This window comes from Pinus tabuliformis, chromosome 1_1, assembly GCF_031772625.1.
Source record: "Pinus tabuliformis cultivar Carrire ecotype Pingquan chromosome 1_1, CPIR1, whole genome shotgun sequence".
NCBI classification, from domain to species: domain Eukaryota; kingdom Viridiplantae; phylum Streptophyta; class Pinopsida; order Pinales; family Pinaceae; genus Pinus; species Pinus tabuliformis.
In genome coordinates this window covers 746,960,998-746,980,314 of record NC_142297.1, presented here as the reverse complement: position 1 = coordinate 746,980,314, position 19,317 = coordinate 746,960,998, and the positions used below count along the sequence as shown (strand labels likewise).

The 19,317-nt window shown below is 34.4% G+C and overlaps 1 protein-coding gene and 1 pseudogene across 1 annotated transcript; one reads left to right on the top strand and one right to left on the bottom strand.

Annotated features, from left to right (window-relative positions):
• Positions 1-481: 481 nt before the first annotated feature.
• Positions 482-2,262, bottom strand: LOC149216149 (F-box/LRR-repeat protein 14-like). Its single transcript, XM_089392711.1, is given in 2 exon segments — positions 482-942; positions 944-2,262. Coding segments are annotated over 2 exon segments (1,386 nt in total). The 5' UTR covers positions 2,005-2,262; the 3' UTR covers positions 482-617.
• Positions 2,263-3,419: 1,157 nt separating this feature from the next.
• LOC149216148 (2-methyl-6-phytyl-1,4-hydroquinone methyltransferase, chloroplastic-like) overlaps positions 3,420-19,317 on the top strand; it is a 115,346-nt pseudogene continuing 99,448 nt past the window's right edge.

The following is a 19,317-nucleotide window of genomic DNA, read 5'->3' as shown; positions in this document are numbered from 1 at the left end:
TTTTCAGGCGATCCAGCTACCACTATGAAGGTACATTATTTGATAAACAGATCTCCGGTTCTCCAGTTCTTGGGTTTTCTTTTCTGCATCTTAAACCTTAGAAGGAAACTTTTTGGCAGTTGGCATCTGTTATTTGGTTGCTTGCACAGTGTGGGCAGAAAATGACCATATGGACTCTAGCAAAGCTTTGTAAGTTCCAAGCTCACCTTCCATTGCATCATTAATTGCATGCTGGATTTTGAAGTTGCTTTTTGAATATGCTCAAATCTCATGTAGTTCTTTCTTTCTTCTCTCGCTTAATTGATTCATAATTTGTTAAGTCTAGTTTCGATGTTCGAACTCTGAACTTGTTGGAAGCTTACAGAGAGGCCAAAACCCACTAGACAGTCTTGCATGTACATATATGCGAAAGGCCACTCCAAGCATATTCTGTCAGGAAGCAAATTTGAGACAGAGGATTTGTTCATAATTCATATAGCACTACACCTAGAATTACCCTGCTTTCATAAAAGTTGTCCTTCTAATTGATAAAATGCCTGTTAATAAGCACTGATTTCTTCAAATGATATCCATGGATGGACCATTCTACGATTCAGAAAATGAAGGTCAACCATCCATCAGTACATCCATGAGAGATCTTGCTTGTAGGAGACAACCTTTGCATCACCTTGAGTGCCTTTCTCTGAGATTTGAGGGCAATCTTCCACCTTTAACTTTTGCAATTTATGAGAAGCTACTAGAGGCTTGAGTCCAATATCTGTCAAACCCAAGCACCTACAAAGTCGCATGACAGTCAAGGATGGAAAGTGCTTAACCAGTTGCAGCCCTTCATCAGTGACCTCCTGGCATTGTATAAGTTCAAGGATCTCTAGAAAGTGAGCTGCACAAAGAGCCTCCATGCCACTGTCATTGAATGAATAAACATGGTCAAGAACTAAAACCCAATGAAATTATGCCAGCAAGACTGAAGGAAGATGAGGAAGGCAAGTCTCCATCAGAGAATGATATTGAAACTGATTCCAATTCAGAGCAATTCTGAGCAATGGCCTTCAAGCTCTCATCTGTCAACCGCAGTGGATTGCTCATTAGGATAGGAACAGAGAAATCTGAAGGAACTCGTAATGACAAGGTTTTCAGCTTGGGGCATTGCTGGGCAAGGCTTATCAAATCATTATCTCTTACCCCAACACACATATCAAGATGAAGATTTTGCAAAGCTTGACATTTCCTAAGCACACAAGCAAGTCCTCTACCTGGGCTGATGAGGCAATTAACAAGACTCAAATCTTCCAGAGCCTCACATGCTACCAATTGTTTCTGCCATCTTTCGACAGCTAAACGTCCATATACTTTCATGTACCTATAATTTGCATCAACCTCGAATTGAAGCCTTTTCAGGTTCCTCCAACCGTACCCCAACTTTGCTAGATCACCTTCTCCAATAGCCCGGCAATTTTTGATAGCCAAACCTTCCAAACTCTCAAGCCGACCTAGATACTCCAGCCATTCTACACTGCTTACATTGAGGCACCTAGTCAGGTGAAGAGTTGACAATTTTTTGCAGCCTACAACCACAGACAGTATTGCACAACCTGTTATTCCTGGAGTGAAATTTAGCCTTAAGGCCTTAAGCCCAGTGCAGGAACATAGATACCCCAGACCTCCATCTGTAATAAATGTGCAAAAGCTAAGAGTGAGATCAGTGAGGTTAGGGCAATGCTGTGACAGAATTCTAAGCCCTTCATTATCCAACTGCTTGCCTAGCTTTGACATCCATCCAGAATACCCTATCTCCACTCTCACTAAGTTAGGGAACCGCATACAGAGCGCGGATAAGGCTTCATTTGCTGGGCTTAAACCGCACCCCACCCTTAAATATTCCCTCTGGTCTTTCTCGATTTGATAGAAACGTTTGCACAGAAGGGCTGCAGTGTTTCTGTCTGGTGTTTCTTTAATTCGATCTAGTACTTCCCACACCACCTGATCTGGTAAAGCCTCCATCATTCTCAAGCCTAATTCCAGTGGCAGACTGCGTACATGTAGCGAAATCTCCAGAAATTACTCTACATATAAAACAATGAACCAAAGGGCAATGAATAATCAAAGTTGTGCCTACAAACAGAAAAATCACGATGAAATCCACCAGGAAGCAATTTCTATTGTTGAATATACACAAAACAGGCAATATGCCCATACACAAAGCAAGATATAAGCAAGCCAAGAAGATAATGATCCAAGTGAAAGATTGATAAGTATCTGCATGCCTGAACTGCAAATTTTCAATTATTTTAATAACATGTGAATTTGAATCTTACACAAAACTCTCTTGTTTTTCTTTGCAGTGAAACTGTCCCCTCACTATCCCACTGGCTCTTGCAAATCCAAGCTATAAAGAATGATTCAATCCGATTTCTTTCTGCCACATCTTCAAGGAACAGAACTCTCAAGTGGACCTCCTATCTAGGAGGGGGATCTCCTTGCTCTTTGGACTGATTAGATGTCAATGCATTGATCAGGGATCAGTCATCTCTCTATAGTTCATTTTGTTCTAGCTAAAAACAGAGATTGATCTGATCCTGCAACTGGAAAATGTTGTTGTAACTATTCGCAACTCATATTTGGACTTTTGTATCAGTTGAATTGACTTAATATCCACTTGAAACATTTTTTTTACACCCACTGCAAGAATACGCGGCCCATATATTGCTTTAATTTCTTTAATATAGGTTCAATAGACTTGGAAGTATTGCTCCAATTTATTTATGGCTCAATAGACTTGGAACTATTGAAATATTGCTTGCTTGAAGTTGCAACCGTCTCTCCACTGCGTTATCTGCCCAGCTCCCTGTTCTTAACTTCATGCAGGGACTCGCTGCCTCGCAGCTGCCCTTGTTTAAATGTAAAACTAAATTGTCAATATTCTTTTTTATACTTTGTAACAAAGATATGGAAACATCCCTCAAACTCATAATTATATAATAATACTTAAATCCATATTGAGAATGTATATTTTCATCAAGGTCTAATTCCATTTATGATTCATACCTCTTCTTACAAGCTTTCCCTATAATAATTAAAATCGTAATTGAAATCAAATTTAAGATTATTTAATTTTAAAAATAAAGTACTTTGAATATACCAAAACAAAATATATATATAATCAAAATTTACTCCATCATAAGAAGCCTTGCAAAATATATTTATATTTTGTCAATAATAAATATATATAAATTAACTCATTATTTGTAATTTTAGGCCTTTAACATTCATGACTCAATGTTTAAATGAATTTATAAATATTCCAAGTGATATTAGAGATGAGGAGAATATGTCCCAACTCAATATGATCTCATCAAAGCTTTTTTTTTTTTTTTTCAGAGAGAAAATCCATATATGGCCGCAGCTTTCATGATTACAATATGGCCGAAGCCAGGCAGAATACGCCCGAAGCCAGGCAGAATACGGTCGAAACCGGTAGATACAGCAGAGCCGTCACAAATCGTCGAAAGGGAGACCTCCGCAGGGTTCGAACTCGGCTGGGGCGAGCGAAAGACGTTCGCCCCTGCCGTCTAATCATGCACGCTGGGTGCTCATCAAAGCTTACTCAATCATAAAATGAGCGTGCAAAATATATCTGTATCTTGTCAATAATAAATGTATATAAGTTAATTTGGAATTTATAATTTTATACTTTCTCATTCCTGAATGAGTGTTTTAATGAATTTAGAGATATTCTAAACCTAATTTATAATTTTATGCTTTCTCATTCCTGAATGAGTGTTTTAATGAATTTATAGATATTCTAAATCACGTTGGAGATAAGGAAAATAAAGGGATATTAATTTCCAATATTTCTTTTAATACTTTGTAAAAACAATTGAAACATCCATCACAATGACAATGGATAACAATTATATAATGCTTAAATCTATATTGACAAAATGAATTTCCATTAATTTCTTATTCCATTTATTTTTATAAAATAGAGGATATTCATACCATAATTACAATTCTAATTGAAATTAAATAGATAGTCTTCATATTTCCTATGACATTTTTTTCATAAAATAATTGCAATTATAGATGAAATCAAATTTAGGGCCTTTTAATTCCATAAGCAAAAGACTCTCAATCTCTCATGGCTATACATGATGTCATGAAAAGCTTCATCAAAACTTTACTCAATTATAAGACGCTTTTCAAACTCTTCATTTTTGTCGATAAATGTGCATAAATTAACTTTTTATTTATATTTTATGTCTTTATCGTTCATTATTCGATGTTTTAATGAATTTATAAAATGCCAAATAATTTTAAGGATGAGTAAAATAAAAAAATAATAATTAATTTTTTATTCTCGGAACAAAAAGTTAAAATATATATGACAATGATAATTATATAATTTTTGAATATGCATTAACGTGCATTGAGAGACTCATATGTAAAAGCGTTGCCCATAAAAGAAAAATTGAACATGATAAACTTATTTATGAATCCCTCCCTTACCGCTAAGGAACGACCATGAGCAGGAATGAGTATGAGAAATCTATCCATAAATTAAATTTTGTGCATGCACAATATTATTATTCATATCAAATAAAATTACATATAAATACATTTAATATTGTCTCAAGGTAAATAGATTATATTAGACACACAATCATTTGGTTGAGAGAATATCTCAACCATACACTAATCTAGAAATATCTAGATATAACAACTCTAAGGAATAGGAACAAAATCTTATAGATCGAATAAATCACAACTGGGACAAGTAGAAATTACAATTTCCAAGTCACCCCCTTAATGACTACTTGTCTCGATCTCAATATACAAGGTCTAGTTGTAGTCAAACATAACAAAAGAATATGTCGATGTCCATATAAAAGAGAAACCATCCACCGGAATGCATGGGTGCCAACCGCTAGTGTACTAGGATGCTCTTCGCATACATGGTTCCGTCAATCATTATAATTGCATACATGTACCTGTACATGTAGATCCCCCTCCATCATCATCATGGATTTTATTAAATTACCCATAACCATGCTCTGGGTTTTATCGCATTACCCTCAACCATGCCAACAAGGGCTCTCAACCACCAAGTCTCAACACAACCACCAAGGCTCATCTGAGTGACCAAGGCTCAACACAACCATGAAAGCTCAACTCTACCACCGAAGCACTCAATTCAGCCACAAAGGCTCAACACAACCATGGAAGCTCAACTCTACGACCAAGGCACTCAATTCAACCACCAAGGCTCACCACTGACCCAACTTAACCAAGCCCAGGGTTTTCTCGGCTCACCCTCAACCATGCCAAGGTTTTTTTCGACTGACCCTAACCCATGCCTACAGGAATCTTTGTCCACTTCATTCTCGCATGTGGTTACAAACCAACACTACAAATAGAAAGTGGTTTAAATATTACAACGGACTTTATGGGGTTACATATGCCTCATCAGGTTTACATTACACTCTCCAACTTTTGGAGTTACCAGGTACATATATTTACAAAGACCACTACAAAGAATCCTAAACTTGCCTACTAATAAATGTATGTGACACTTAATACACCATGAGTCGGTTCCACATAATCACACTAATTCACACAAACTTTCACTTTGTTTTCCATCATCCCTTAACGTCAATTACTCGAGAAAATATATGATAATGCTTTCATGAACTATCTATATCTTCATTACTCACCATGGTCATCTTAATTCAATCTTTGAGTTTCCCTTTATGAGATAATTGTTAAAGTGGTCAATTCTAACAAAATCACACTCATATTGAGTTGACCAGACTCAATATGTATCTTGTATAAACTCAAAGAGTTGAAAATTACCTTTTCTTTGATGCTTTCCTTTGATGGTGAATTTGATTTCTTGAAACAATGGGTAATAAACATAAGAAAAGAACTTTACTGGCTTGATATAGTAACATAAATCAAGTATGTGGAACATCTAAGTATGGTGCTCTTACTGGGACCACACCTCATTAGATTGGGACTAGAATTTTCTCCTTGTAAATCACTGCCTTGACTTAGTTAATTTAACCTTTGCCTCAACCTGGTTCTGTCAATAACACCTTGCCATTTTATGATGGTCACAAAAGTCGAGCCCTTCTTTGCGAGAACTTAGGTCAAAAAGAAATTGCCGAGCTCTCGATAGGCTCACAACAAAATGAAGGAAAATGACAACTTCAATTACAAACTAGTACTAGAGCACAATATGTGCAACAAGTATCGTCTTAGTTTTAGCAAATGGACAAGAACGTTGCTCAAAAAGAAGAAGTTACATCACAGGCTTCTTCGATGCCAATATAGCAGAACCTGATACACCATCAATTTCGACACACCATTGTCCCTCGGCTTGGTCGTTTTCTCCTTAGCATATGATGCAAGATTCCCCATTTCAGCAAGAGGAATAGGTACAACATTCTTGGTTGCAACCGCAATAGCAACAGATAAGACCACCAGAAAAAGCATCAATTTGCTCAGTGGGAAAATTAACAAACAACAAATGACTTCTGCTTCGAACAAAAGAAAAATGTCTCTCGATCCTGAACTGTACACACAAATAGCACTGAGATTAAACATAATTTTCCCCAAATCTCACATTTTCACTTTCTTCTTGAGCTAGAAAAACCACCGACGGTATTAAACTAGTGAAAGAAAGCAGGATCCATTGAACCAAAACAGGTAATATAAAACACCAACGTAGCACCATGAATCCTCTACTCAACTAGAGCAAGGAGTTCTACACGCAGATTCCCTGTGGGTGGTCGAAAATTCTACGATAGTTGTTTGGGCTATTGCCAGTCCAAAAAAACGCAGCTCACACAAATTTGAAAAAAACGAATCTCATACCCTAATCCTCACCAATTTGAAAAAAGGATCCTAGGATCAGCCTTTAGACATCCCTAAACATACACCAAACAGGGTTTCGGGCCACACTCATACCCTACTCGACTTGATTTCTCTCCAATCATCTTCACAAGAACTTTAATAATCTGGTGGACAAACAAAAACTAAAACAATACAAACATACTCGCTCTTATTTCCCTTAAGTGAGGAGGAGTTGAGGTCCAGGGCCATAGAGGTTCTGATACCAACATAAATTTTCAGCATCCATACTATATTTTCTATTTACATCAAATAAGGTTACATATAAATGCATTTAGGGTTGTTTCAAGGTAGGTAGACTATCTTGGATACACAATCACTTGGTTGAGAGAATATCTCAACCACACAACAATCTAGGAATATCTACGTATACCAATCCTAAAGAATAGAACAAACTCATGTAGATAAAATAAATCACAACTAAGAAAAATAGAAATTACAATTTTCAAGTATAATCTCATCAAAAATTTACTCAATTATAAAATTCTTTGCAAAATATCTTTATAATTTGTCAGGAATAAATATGCACAAATTACCTTGTTATTTATATTTTATGTCTTTATCATTCATTGTTCAATGTTTTAATGAATTTATAAAATGCCAAATAATTTTTAAGGATAAGTAAAGTAAAACAATAATAATTCCACTTTTTTATTCTTTGGAACAAAAAAATGAAAACATTTGTGACAATAATTCTTAAATCCACATTAATATGACTTGAGAAGCTGGTATGTAAAAGTGTCCCCTATAAAAGTAAAACTGAACGTGAGAAACCTATCTATGAAAACGCCCCTTTAACGCTAAGGAACGAGCATGAGAAGCCTACCAATACAGATGTTCTCTCAAGGGATAAACATGTCAAACTTTTTTACACAGGTGTCCTTAATAAAAGATACATATGAAAATGTTAACCACAAATGTGCTCCATTAGGAAATAGGTATGTGAAGCCTCTTTGTAAGCTTAACCACAAATGTGCTCCGTTAGGGAATAGGTATGTGAAGCCTCTTTACAAAGGTGCTTACCACAAATGTGCTCCGTTAGGGAATAGGTATGTGAAGCCTCTTTACAAAGGTGCTTTCATTAGATAGGTATGAGAAGCTTCTCCACAAAGGTGTTCCTTTATCAAATAAGCTTGGCAAACAAGCTTGACGAGATTGAGATGCATGTTTGTAAAGGAATTTGATGTATTGGAAATTAGGATGTTTAAACTCCAATATTGCTTAATTATATTAAGTTTTATTAAAAATATATTTTAAAAATTATATAAAAATAAATTATTTATTTAATAATAATAGATTTTATTTATTTATAGTCATTTTTATAAATTTCAAATATATTATTATTTTTTTTTTTGTACTTTGATTAATGCAATTAATGAAAGCTGTAAGGGATAATTTAGTTGGTCGATTTGGTTTTGTTAAGTATCTTTTGAGGCTTTGGGGTTAGGTCTTACTAGTTTGGCCAATTGTTTATCTACCTGGATTTTCCCATAGATGTAGCCACCACTCAATGTCTATGAACCCCCAGAAAAAACGCAATCAATGCTTCATGAATAACTATGATTTACATGTAGCTTGAATGCGCCTAATCATAGGTTCAAAACTAGAGAAATAGAGTATGTCTGCATGCATAGACTTATATAATAATAGTTATTACTTTTACAATTTAGACAATGATATACAATTTTATAACTAAGTTTTAATTAATTAGAAAAGAAATATATATATATAAAATATCTATGCCTTCATAGACTTTTATAATAATAATAATTATTAATTTTACAATTTAAACAATAATATACAAGTTTATAACTAAAATTAAATTAATTAGAACATATATAAATTAAAAGTTACATATAAATAAATAGATAATGCATGCATACCATATCTATATCTATCTATCTATATCTATCTATCTACAAGAATAGTTCATCATGAAAAACCCATCATATACGATGGCATTGACGAGCAAAAAAACCATCCCCTCCTACTCATCCTCTGGGTGTATAGGTGATGCTAAGTATTTCGTGGCAGGCTTCGTTCGCCCTATTCATCACTCCAAAAAAAGAAAGTCAATCCGGCAACAACTCGACTTCTGGTTTCCCTTCACACAAATTAGTTTAGGTGACTACTCACATTCCCCTTTGTTTATTAAATCCACCTTCGAATCACTGTTGGTCAATCTAGTCCCCAACGGGTGGATTTAATAAACAACGGGGAATGGGAGCAGTGACCTAAACTAATTCGTGTGAAGGGAAACCAGAAACCGGGTTGTTGCTGGATTAACTTTCTATTTTCAAAGTGACGGATAGGGCGAACGAAACGTGCCACGAAATACTTAGCATCACCTATATGCCCGGAGGATGAGTATGAGGGGATGGTTTTTTTGCTCGTCAACAACATCGTATATTTGGGATTTTCATGATGAACTATTCTTGTAAGTGGAAGCAATCACCAACCCAATCACCCATATCTATATATATGGTATGCATGCACACCTTCATGTCCTAGCCTGCTACATCCTGCAAGAAAGGTGGTTGTTAAGTTTAAAACCCATAAGAAAAATGCTCAAAACACGTGCTGAGAGGGCAAAAAAGGTGCTTAAGAACCACCTTTTTTTCGGGACATAGCAGGCTAGGGCCCTAAAATTTACTGTCGATTTTTCTTCATAACATTGAAAATATCGTAGATAAATTAACCATTTTTTCTTAGATAAGTTAAATTTCTCAAAGGAAAGTAAGAAACTCAAGGAAGGATCGAAGATCAAAGTAAGAAACTCAAGGCTTGGGGGCCCCATCAAGGCCCCTCATTAAGAGACCCCTCCTACAAAGAAAGCAAGAAACTCAAGGATCAAAGATCAAAGAAAGTAAGAAGATCAAGGATGGATTGAAAATTTTGACAAAAAAAAATAAAAAAATCGATCCATCCTTGAGGGCCCCTCCTTGATTCTTTATTAATGATGGAAAGAGCGAAAATGGCCCCAAGAAGAAAAGGGTGCGATAAATTATGGGGACGAGCACAAATCGGAATCAAGACTTTATGATGCATGGCAGCCATTTCCTATAGGTACAAAACCCTGGTGGGCATTCTAACAGATCCCCAGGATCAAGATGTAAATGAACTATACTCATTGCTGAGAGCCTGATTGGGATGTACGGTCCCACCTTCACTGAGTCCCTATACTGATTCCAAGGCAAGGCATAGGGGTGTTGACGCCCTTTTTAAAGGTGTGGTGTACTATTGTATGAACCCTAATGACTTAAGCGCTCATTATTGCTTGAAGATCAATATTGCACAACATTGAGTTAGCAGCATACGAGTATAGCCAATTTCATTCCTGAGACGGCAAAAAACTCAGGAACATCATGACTTGTTGGAACCTTGACTGAGTGGTGTCATTTATGGGAACCTTAATGGGACTGCCTAGCCTCTCTTCGAGTATCCACTAATGAGGGGCCTTGATGGGGCCCCCAAGCCTTGATTTTCTTACTTTCCTTTGAGAAAGTTAACTTATCTAAGAAAAGATGGTTAACTTATCTACGATATTTTCAATGTTATGAAGAAAAATTGACAGTAAAAGTTAGGGCCCTAGCTTGCTACGTCCTACAAAAAGGGTGGTTCTTAAGCACCATTTCTACCCTCTCAGCGCGTGTTTTGAGCATTTTTCTTATGGGTTTTTTTACTCTGTACCATATAAAGTACATAGTAAAAAAAACCCATAAGAAAAATGCTCAAAACACACGCTAAGAGTGCAGAAAAGGTGCTTAAGAGCCACCTTTTTTGCGGGACGTAGCGGGCTAGGGCCCTAAAATTTACTGCCAATTTTTCTTCATAACATTGAAAGTATCGTAGATAAGTTAACCATTTTTTCGTAGATAAGTTAACTTTCCCAAAGGAAAGTAAGAAACTCAAGGAAGGATCGAAGATCAAAGGAAGAAACTCAAGGCTTGGGGGTCCCATTAAGGGCCCTCATTAGGAGACCCCTCCTACAAGGAATGTATGAAACTCAAGGATCGAAGGTCAAAGTAAGAAGATCAAGGAAAGTAAGAAGATCAAGGAAGGCTCAAGGCTTGGGGTCCCCATCAAGGATCAAGGCTCAAGGCTCAAGGCTCAAGGAGGGGCCCCATCAAGTCTTCAACCCGTCGGGCAAGACCATTGACAATGAATAAGGAACTTGCCTGATGGGTTGAAGCCTTGAAGGGGTCCCTCCTTGAGCCTTGAGCCTTGAGCCTTGATGGGGCCCCCAAGCCTTGAGCCTTCCTCGATCTACTTACTTTGATCTCCGATCCTTGAGTTTCTTACTTTCCTTTGAGAAAGTTAACTTATATAAGAAAAATGGTTAACTTATCTACAATGTTTTCAATGTTATGAAGAAAAATCGACAGTTAATTTTAGGGCCCTAGCCCACTACGTCCCACAAAAAAGGTGGTTCTTAAGCACCTTTTCTACCCTCTCAACACATGTTTTAAGCATTTTTCTTAAAAAATGACAGGAAGGTGTGCAGGCATACCATATATATATATATATATATATATATATATATATATATATGGTGAATGGGTTGGTGATTGCTCCCACTTACAAGAATAGTTCATCATGAAAAACCCATCATATACATTGTCGTTGATGAGCAAAAAAACCATCCCCTCCTACTCATCCTCTGGGCGTATAGGTGATGTTAAGTATTCCATGGTAGGCTTCGTTCGCCCTATCCATCACTCCGAAAATAGAAATTCAATCTGAAAACAACCTGGCTTCTGGTTTCCCTTCACACGAATTAGTTTAGGTGACTGCTCCCATTCCCCGTTGTTTATTAAATCCACCCTTGATCTTCTTACTTTCCTCGATCTTCTTACTTTGATCTTCGATCCTTGATTTTGTTACATTCCTTGTAGGAGCGGTCTCCTAATGAGGGGCCTTGGTGGGGCCCCCAAGCCTTGAGTTTCTTACTTTGATCTTCGATCTTTCCTTGAGTTTCATACTTTCCTTTGAGAAAGTTAACTTATCTAAGAAAAAATGGTTAACTTATCTATGATATTTTCAATGTTGTCAAGAAAAATCAACAGTAAACTTTAGGGCCCTAGCTCGCTACGTCCCGCAAAAAAGGTGGTTCTTAAGCAGCTTTTATGCCCTCTTAGCATGTGTTTTGAGCATTTTTCTTATGGGGTTTTTGTACTATGTACTTTTTTTAAAGTACACCCAAAAAAGTGTCCCCCTTTAGGGTATCAAATGGTACCACGCTCCAAAGGGATCAAGGGACAACCTGTCCCACAACGATGGGCTCGGAGAACCACCATGTTTGCCCCCTTAGGGACCACCGTCATGAGTGGCACCATAATGGTAAGGCAAGGCAGCCTTGCTCCCTAACCTCAACCCCAAAAAGGGGTGGGGCCGGTACCACACCCAAAAGGGACACCCCATCCCACAAGGATGGGCTGGGATCTAGGTTGTCACCCTCAAGTGAGTGGTACTGATGTATTGAGCCAAGGCGGCCCGGCTCCCTAACCAAGGACACCCCATCCCACAAGGATGGGCTAGGAGAACTGGCAAGGTTGCCCCACGAAGTCCACCAATGACTCCTGAAACAAGTGGTACCCTATAGCAATGAGGCAAGGGGGCCCAACTCCCTAACGTCAACCTCAACTCCATTAACCCGCCACCTCGCATCCGCTCGCTAAGAGTGGATACTTGAAGAGAGGCTAGGAGGTCCCATCAAGGTGCCCCTAAATGGCACCACTCAGTCAAGGTTCCAACAAGTCATGGTGTTCTTGAGTTTGTTGTCGTCTCATGAATGAAATTAGCTATACTTGTACGCCGCTGAGTCAATGGTGTGCAATATTGAGCTTGAAGCAATAATGAGTGCTTAAGTCATTAGGGTTCATACAATAATACGCCACACCTTTAAAAAGGGCCTCAACACCCCTATGCCTTGCCTCAATCAACTTTGTCCATACACTAAAAAATCACAGGAATGACAATGTTTTCTTCAAAAAAAATTAGAGCGTCAATTCTGTCTATTTAGTGTTTTTATTAAAAACAATTGTCATTAGAACTGTTTGATTGTAAATTTTGTCTATATAATGTTTTTATTTTTTTAAATTGTCATTAAAAATGTTTGATTTATGTTTAGATGATGTAAATGCAATTAGCATTATTGATGGAAATGGATTCCCATCATTAAAAACTCATAAAAACTTTAAAATAGTTAAAATTTAAAAATTTAAAAACAGTAACCAGACATTTTTTAAAAATCTATGAATTTTATTAAATCATAACAAAATTTCCATTAATTTTCCCTAAAAACAACTTTGTTAAAATAGAATTTCTAGAATGGTTATAAAAAATTTTGTATTAATACTTAATTGCATCGAGGAATGGATGGATGACAATGTTGGCCTTCGTGGACCATGAGTGTGGAAGACATACCACCATATTTGGCTGCAGCCTATTACCACTTCAATCCGAGACACGCGTGCACTATGATGAATAATAATCACACAGATATATCCTCATTGCTTCTGAGAATTTTGCGGATCAGCAGCAACGCCGGGTTGTCCCAAGAGAAGTACAGAACGAGATAATTACTGTGGATCTCCACGGAAATAACCGTTTAATGTTACCTCGACTTCGACTTTATCACATGTTTTAAAACCCTGAGGTTATTTCGATAGCTGATTCGTGGAAAGTTTCCCAATCTATGGTGGCGGGCCATCAAATAATTCACTGTGTTTATGCTTATTTGTTTAATGAATATTTGGCCAATCAGCGATTCAGATAAGTTTACTGGTTTTAAAAAATATTCTGAGAGATAGTCTGTAATATCTATTTAATAAAAAGATCATATTTTAGTTTGATGAAAAGTTATACTGTTTGGTAATTATTTTCAGTGTTGGTGAATCTAATTCCAATTCTCCAATTCCAATTACCTATTAAGTGTGAAAACCATACACCTAATAATTTCACTTAATCCAATTTAATTCAGTCTTATTACAGTCATTTATTACTACTGTCGTCTCTAATATAATAATATTTAACTAACTTATTAATTTGTAATATTGAAAAAAAGACTTCAGCTTACTGTTTTCATTCTTATTAATTTGTAATATTGAAAAAAAAACTTCAGCTTACTGTTTTCATTCTTTATCATAGTATCGGAAACTCTGATCGCATAAAACTCCAAACTCTGATCGCATAAAACTCCAGGGAAAGCAGAAACCAAGAAACTGAAAAAGCAGAGAGAACCAAACAATTCATTATGTTAGTTAAAGTCACCATAAAACTCCAGGGAAAGCAGAAACCAAGAAACTGAAAAAGCAGAGAGAACCAAACACTTCATCATCTTAGTTAAAGTCACCAGCCAACCAGCAAGAAATGCTATTTCTCTATAATAATAAAAATTAAAAAAATAAAAACAAGAAAAGAAAAGAAAGAACAAAAAAACAAAAGTAAAACGCAGTTGCGTAGGCGACGAAGAGTAGCACGAGGCCAGCCAATCACTCACGGAGCACGAACTCCTATTTCTCTTTAAAAAAAGGAAAAGGGAACAAAGTTCAAAGGCAGTTGCATTGTTATTCGACAAAGGAGACATAAAGGTAAAGGAGGCTGCGTTATTCGACAAAGGAGTTAGGTCATAAGACTTTTATACCATTTGTAAAGCTTTTATAAATGTATTTTAACGTAATGTCATACGTTAAAGAACATTAGTAAGTTTCGGGGGACTTACTATTTGAAACGGGAGTGATTTAAATTCTTTTACAAAGGATTGAGGCTTTGTTACGATTTTTTCCAGTTTTTTTTTTTAAGAAAAACTTTGAATTTGTTACGGAAGAGAAAGGTTTTTTAAAATAATCGTGTTGTTTCATTCTAAAAAGTTTTTGAAATAAAAAAAAAAAAAATGTTTTTTTTATTTGAAAAAGTTTGCATATTTGTATTGAGAAAAAATGGTTTGTTTTACGGCTTCTCTACAAATATTAATTTTGTTTCGAAAAAAATATGAGTTTTGGTCTTTAAGAATGAAGACATTTCTGAAAGCCCAAAAGAACGCCTATGTAGAGCTGAACCAAGAACCATGGGGGACCATGACAAATAATCAGAGGAATGCATGGATTGAACTTAGAAAGAAAGAGCACAAAGCTAAATGTTGAATACAGAACTCGGACGATGACTCTATTTTCGACAAGATAACTGGCGCATCGACAACAAAAGAAGCTTGGGAAATCTTGAAAGTTGTGTATCAAGGCAATGATACAAGGAAGACTGTTAAATTGCAAACATTGAGAGCTCAGTTTGAAACCCTGGAGATGACTGACATAGAGATATGTGTACTAGTTCATGACTAGGGTAATGGGAATAGTCAATCAAATCAAACTCATTGGTGAAACCATTACAAATCAAAGGATTGTTGAAAAAATCCTTCGAAGTCTACGCAAGAAATATGACATGATTGTAATAGCCATTCTCGAATCCACAAACTTTACAACTTTCTCAGTAGAATAGTTGACTTGATCACCTCTAGCAAACGAAACAAGACCCAAATTGGTAAAAGATTCCATGGAACAAGCACTCAAAGCACAACTCTCTTTTCACAGAGGTAGAGGATATAGAAGCGACAACAGGCGAGGCAAAGTAGAGGCAGAGGCGGATTAGAACATGATCACGCAACAGGGCAATGATGACCTCCACAAAACCAAACTCAGAGAAACCGAACATGGAGAAAATATATTGTTCAATGTTATTACTACAAGAAATTTGGGCATTATCAACATGAATGCAGAAAAAAACACTCAGATCAACAAAGAGGCAGTGCCCATCTCTCCAACAATGAAGGAGAATCCTCTGAAACAATGTTTCTTTCCTATGATATTTATAAAGGTACTCACAACAAGTACCTTTAGGTGTTGGACAGTGGTTGCAGCAATCATATGGCAAATAACAAAAATCTTCACTCGTATCAACAAATAGGTAGTGTTCGTTTGTCCAATAATGAAGGAGAATCCTCTGAAACATTGTTTCTTTCCTATAATATTTCTTAAGATACTCACAACAAGGACCTTTGGTTGTTGGACAGTGGTTGCATCATTCATAGGACAGGTAAGAAAAATCTGCATTCTTATCTTCGTGTTTCCATAACATTAGATTTTACCCCTGGAGATTGTTCTTGTATTGAAGTTGAAGGGAAAGGTATTGTCCCTATTCTTACTAAACAAAATAAGAATAAATACATACGTGATGTTTATTATGTTCCACATTTGAAGCATAACCTCATTAGTGTAGCTAACTTGATGGAATATGGTTATGTTATAATATTTGAAGGGAACACATGTTATATCTATGACAAAACTCCCTATAGAATACTGGTAGAAAAGGTAGAAAAACCCAAGAATAAGATGTTTCCATCGACTCTTATAAGTCAAAATATCTCACAGTGTTTAGTCAAAAATGTGTCAAGAATAGATGAGTCTCAACTATAGCATTCTAGGTATGGCTACATCCCATTCAAGAGTCTAAGTTTGCTTCAAAAAAATTCAATCATCACAGGTCTCCTTGTTATGAATGAAAAATATTGTAATTGTGAAATTTGTGCTCTAAAAAGACATAAAAGAGGCAGGTTTCCCACATCTTCCTCTTGTGAAAAATAGCCTTTAGAGCTAGTCCATTGGTGGGTAGTCTTTACTTTCTAACCTTCATTGATGATTATAATAGGAAGGTATGGGTGTATTTTGTCAAAAATAAATCATATACATTCTCAAGGTTCAAAGAATTCAAGGCAAAAGAAGAGAAACGAAGTGGAAAGCCTTTAAAAGTCCTCAAGTTAGACAGAGGAGGAGAATACAGTTCCAATGACTACAATTTTTTTGTCCATGACAAGGAATCATTATGAAAAGCACAAAAATATATACTCCATGACAAAATGGAGTAGTAGAAAGGAAAAATTAGTTGATCATGAACATGGCCAGATGTATGCTTTGTGAGAAGTTGTTGTCAAATGACTATTGGCTTGAAGCAGTGTCGAAAGAAATGTATCTTCTCAACAGATCTCCAATAACCAGTCTCTAAGATACAATACCTCAATAAGCATGTGATGGAAAAATGGTAAACTTTAAAACAAGAACTGATACGATTACCTGTTTTGTTGAGGTAGCAAAAAATTCAACCGATTTTGAAGAGTGATGATGCACAATATATTTTTTTTTCGGAACATATTTTTGGCACTTTAAATTTTTTTATGTATCAAATATAAATATTTGTTTTTAAATGTTAGTGACTTTCATGTTGATTTTGAAACGTGTTGATACATCATGGACCTTTTTTTAGAGCTTATATTTTACACTTTAAATTTTCTAATGTATTAAGTGTGGATATTTTTTTAAATATTATATTTTTAACACTTTAAATTTTTTTATATCCATTTTTTAAATCATGATTACATAACAAATTTTCTAGTTGTTTTATTCCTCTTTTTTAAATGTTGATTACTTAAAAAAACAAATATAAAAAGGAAAAAAAAAATCATAAGGAAAAATAAAAGTAAAAAATTATCGATAAAAAATTAGGGAAAAGATAAATTTAAAAAAAAAAAACAAACTATACAATTAAGTAATAAAAATACACAAATTTTAAAAACCATTAACAAACACTAAAAACAAACACTAAAAATAAAAATAAAAATACTAGAAAATTAACGGAAAGAACCAAAATAAAAATTAAATACCTTAAATAATTTATAAACAACCAAAATAAACCAAAATAAAAAACCTACGAAAATTAAACTAAAAACATTTTAAAACACACAAAAAAAAATTATAAAAAAAAAAACCAAAAAAAACTCAAATTTAAAAACAAAAAACAATTAAAATTTAAATAAATAAATCAAATTCTAATTAAAAAAAGTGCATTCCCAACGGCTCAGGGCCGATTCTTAGAATCCAGCTGCAAATTTCTATATTTTTTTAAGTTTGAACGTTTTATTCTCTTTTTTATTTTTTTTTCCATTTGAGTGCTTTTTAGGTTTTATATATATATATATATATATATATATATATATTTTTTTTTTTTTTTTTTTTTTTTTTTTTTTTTTTTTTTTTTTGTTTTAAAGGTGTTTTATTTAATTTTAGGAGTTTTTTTAATGTTTTGTTTTTTGGGTTTTTAATTGTGTTTATAAATTATTTAAGATGTTTTAATTTAATTTATTTTATTTTATTTTTTTAAATCTAATTTGTTTTTAATTTATTTTTTTTAGTTTTTTTTTAATGTTTTCTTAAATTTGTCTATTTTTATTACTTAATTTTATAATTTGTTTGAATTTTGTTTATTATTTTCCAATTTTTTTTTAGTTTAACGCACAATTTTTTTTTTCATTTTTATGTTTTTTTTATTATTTATTTATTATTTTTTTTTTTTAGTTTTTAATCTTTATCTAGGTGAATGTTGTTTTTCCTTTTTAACATTTTTATGATTGATTTTTTTTTGTTATTTATTTTATTTTTATGTTTGATTTTTATTTATTTTATGTTTTTTTTTAATATATATTTTTATTTAGGTTTTGTTATTTTTTTTTTACTTTCTTTTTTTGTTTTTTTCATTGTTTTTATTTTTAAATTTATGTTTTCATTATTCTTTTAAAATTTTAATGTTTTTGGGAGTCGTAATAAAATTTTTTACGTCATTATTTCAAAATGTTGAAAATTTATCCCAAAAAAAAGTGTTATTCTAGTATCAACACTTTTAGTTTTTAGTGTGTTTTTTGTACAAATTTTCTCAAAAAAATGGTTTTCACAGCCATTTTTAAAACATGTTGAAAATTTATCATAGAAAAAAAATGAAAAACGTGTTATTCCAACATCAACACTTTTCATTTTTTAGCACTGTTTTTCATGTTTTTTTTTTGGGGGGGGGGGGGGGGTTGCTAAAGTTCTTGTTTTGAGTTTATAGTTCCTGTTTCCAAGTTTACATTGTTATTTTTGGATCAATAACATTTTAATATGTTTGTGAGTAGCTAAGAAAGAAGCCTGATAATAAGAGTGAAAGATATATTTTTGTAGGCTATAGTGAGCAGTCAAAGGCCTACAAACTTTACAATACAATTACCAAGAAGTTTGTTTTAAGAATAGATGTTAAATTTTTTGAAAATAAATCTTTGTCTAATCATGTTGATGAAGCTTCAAATCAATGTTTTTATCCACCACAACCAGCAAGATTATATGTTCAAGAAGGTCCATACCATTTTGAAAATGGTAGATCTTCAAGCAATGAATCCACTAGCGATTCAACATCTTCAGAATACAGTCAGAAAACAAGAAGCATCAGAAAAATATATGACTAGGAGCATGTGTTTGACCAACATAATATGTTTGCATTTATTTCATCTCAATCAAACCATTTTGAATAAGAAGTTAAATAAAATAATTG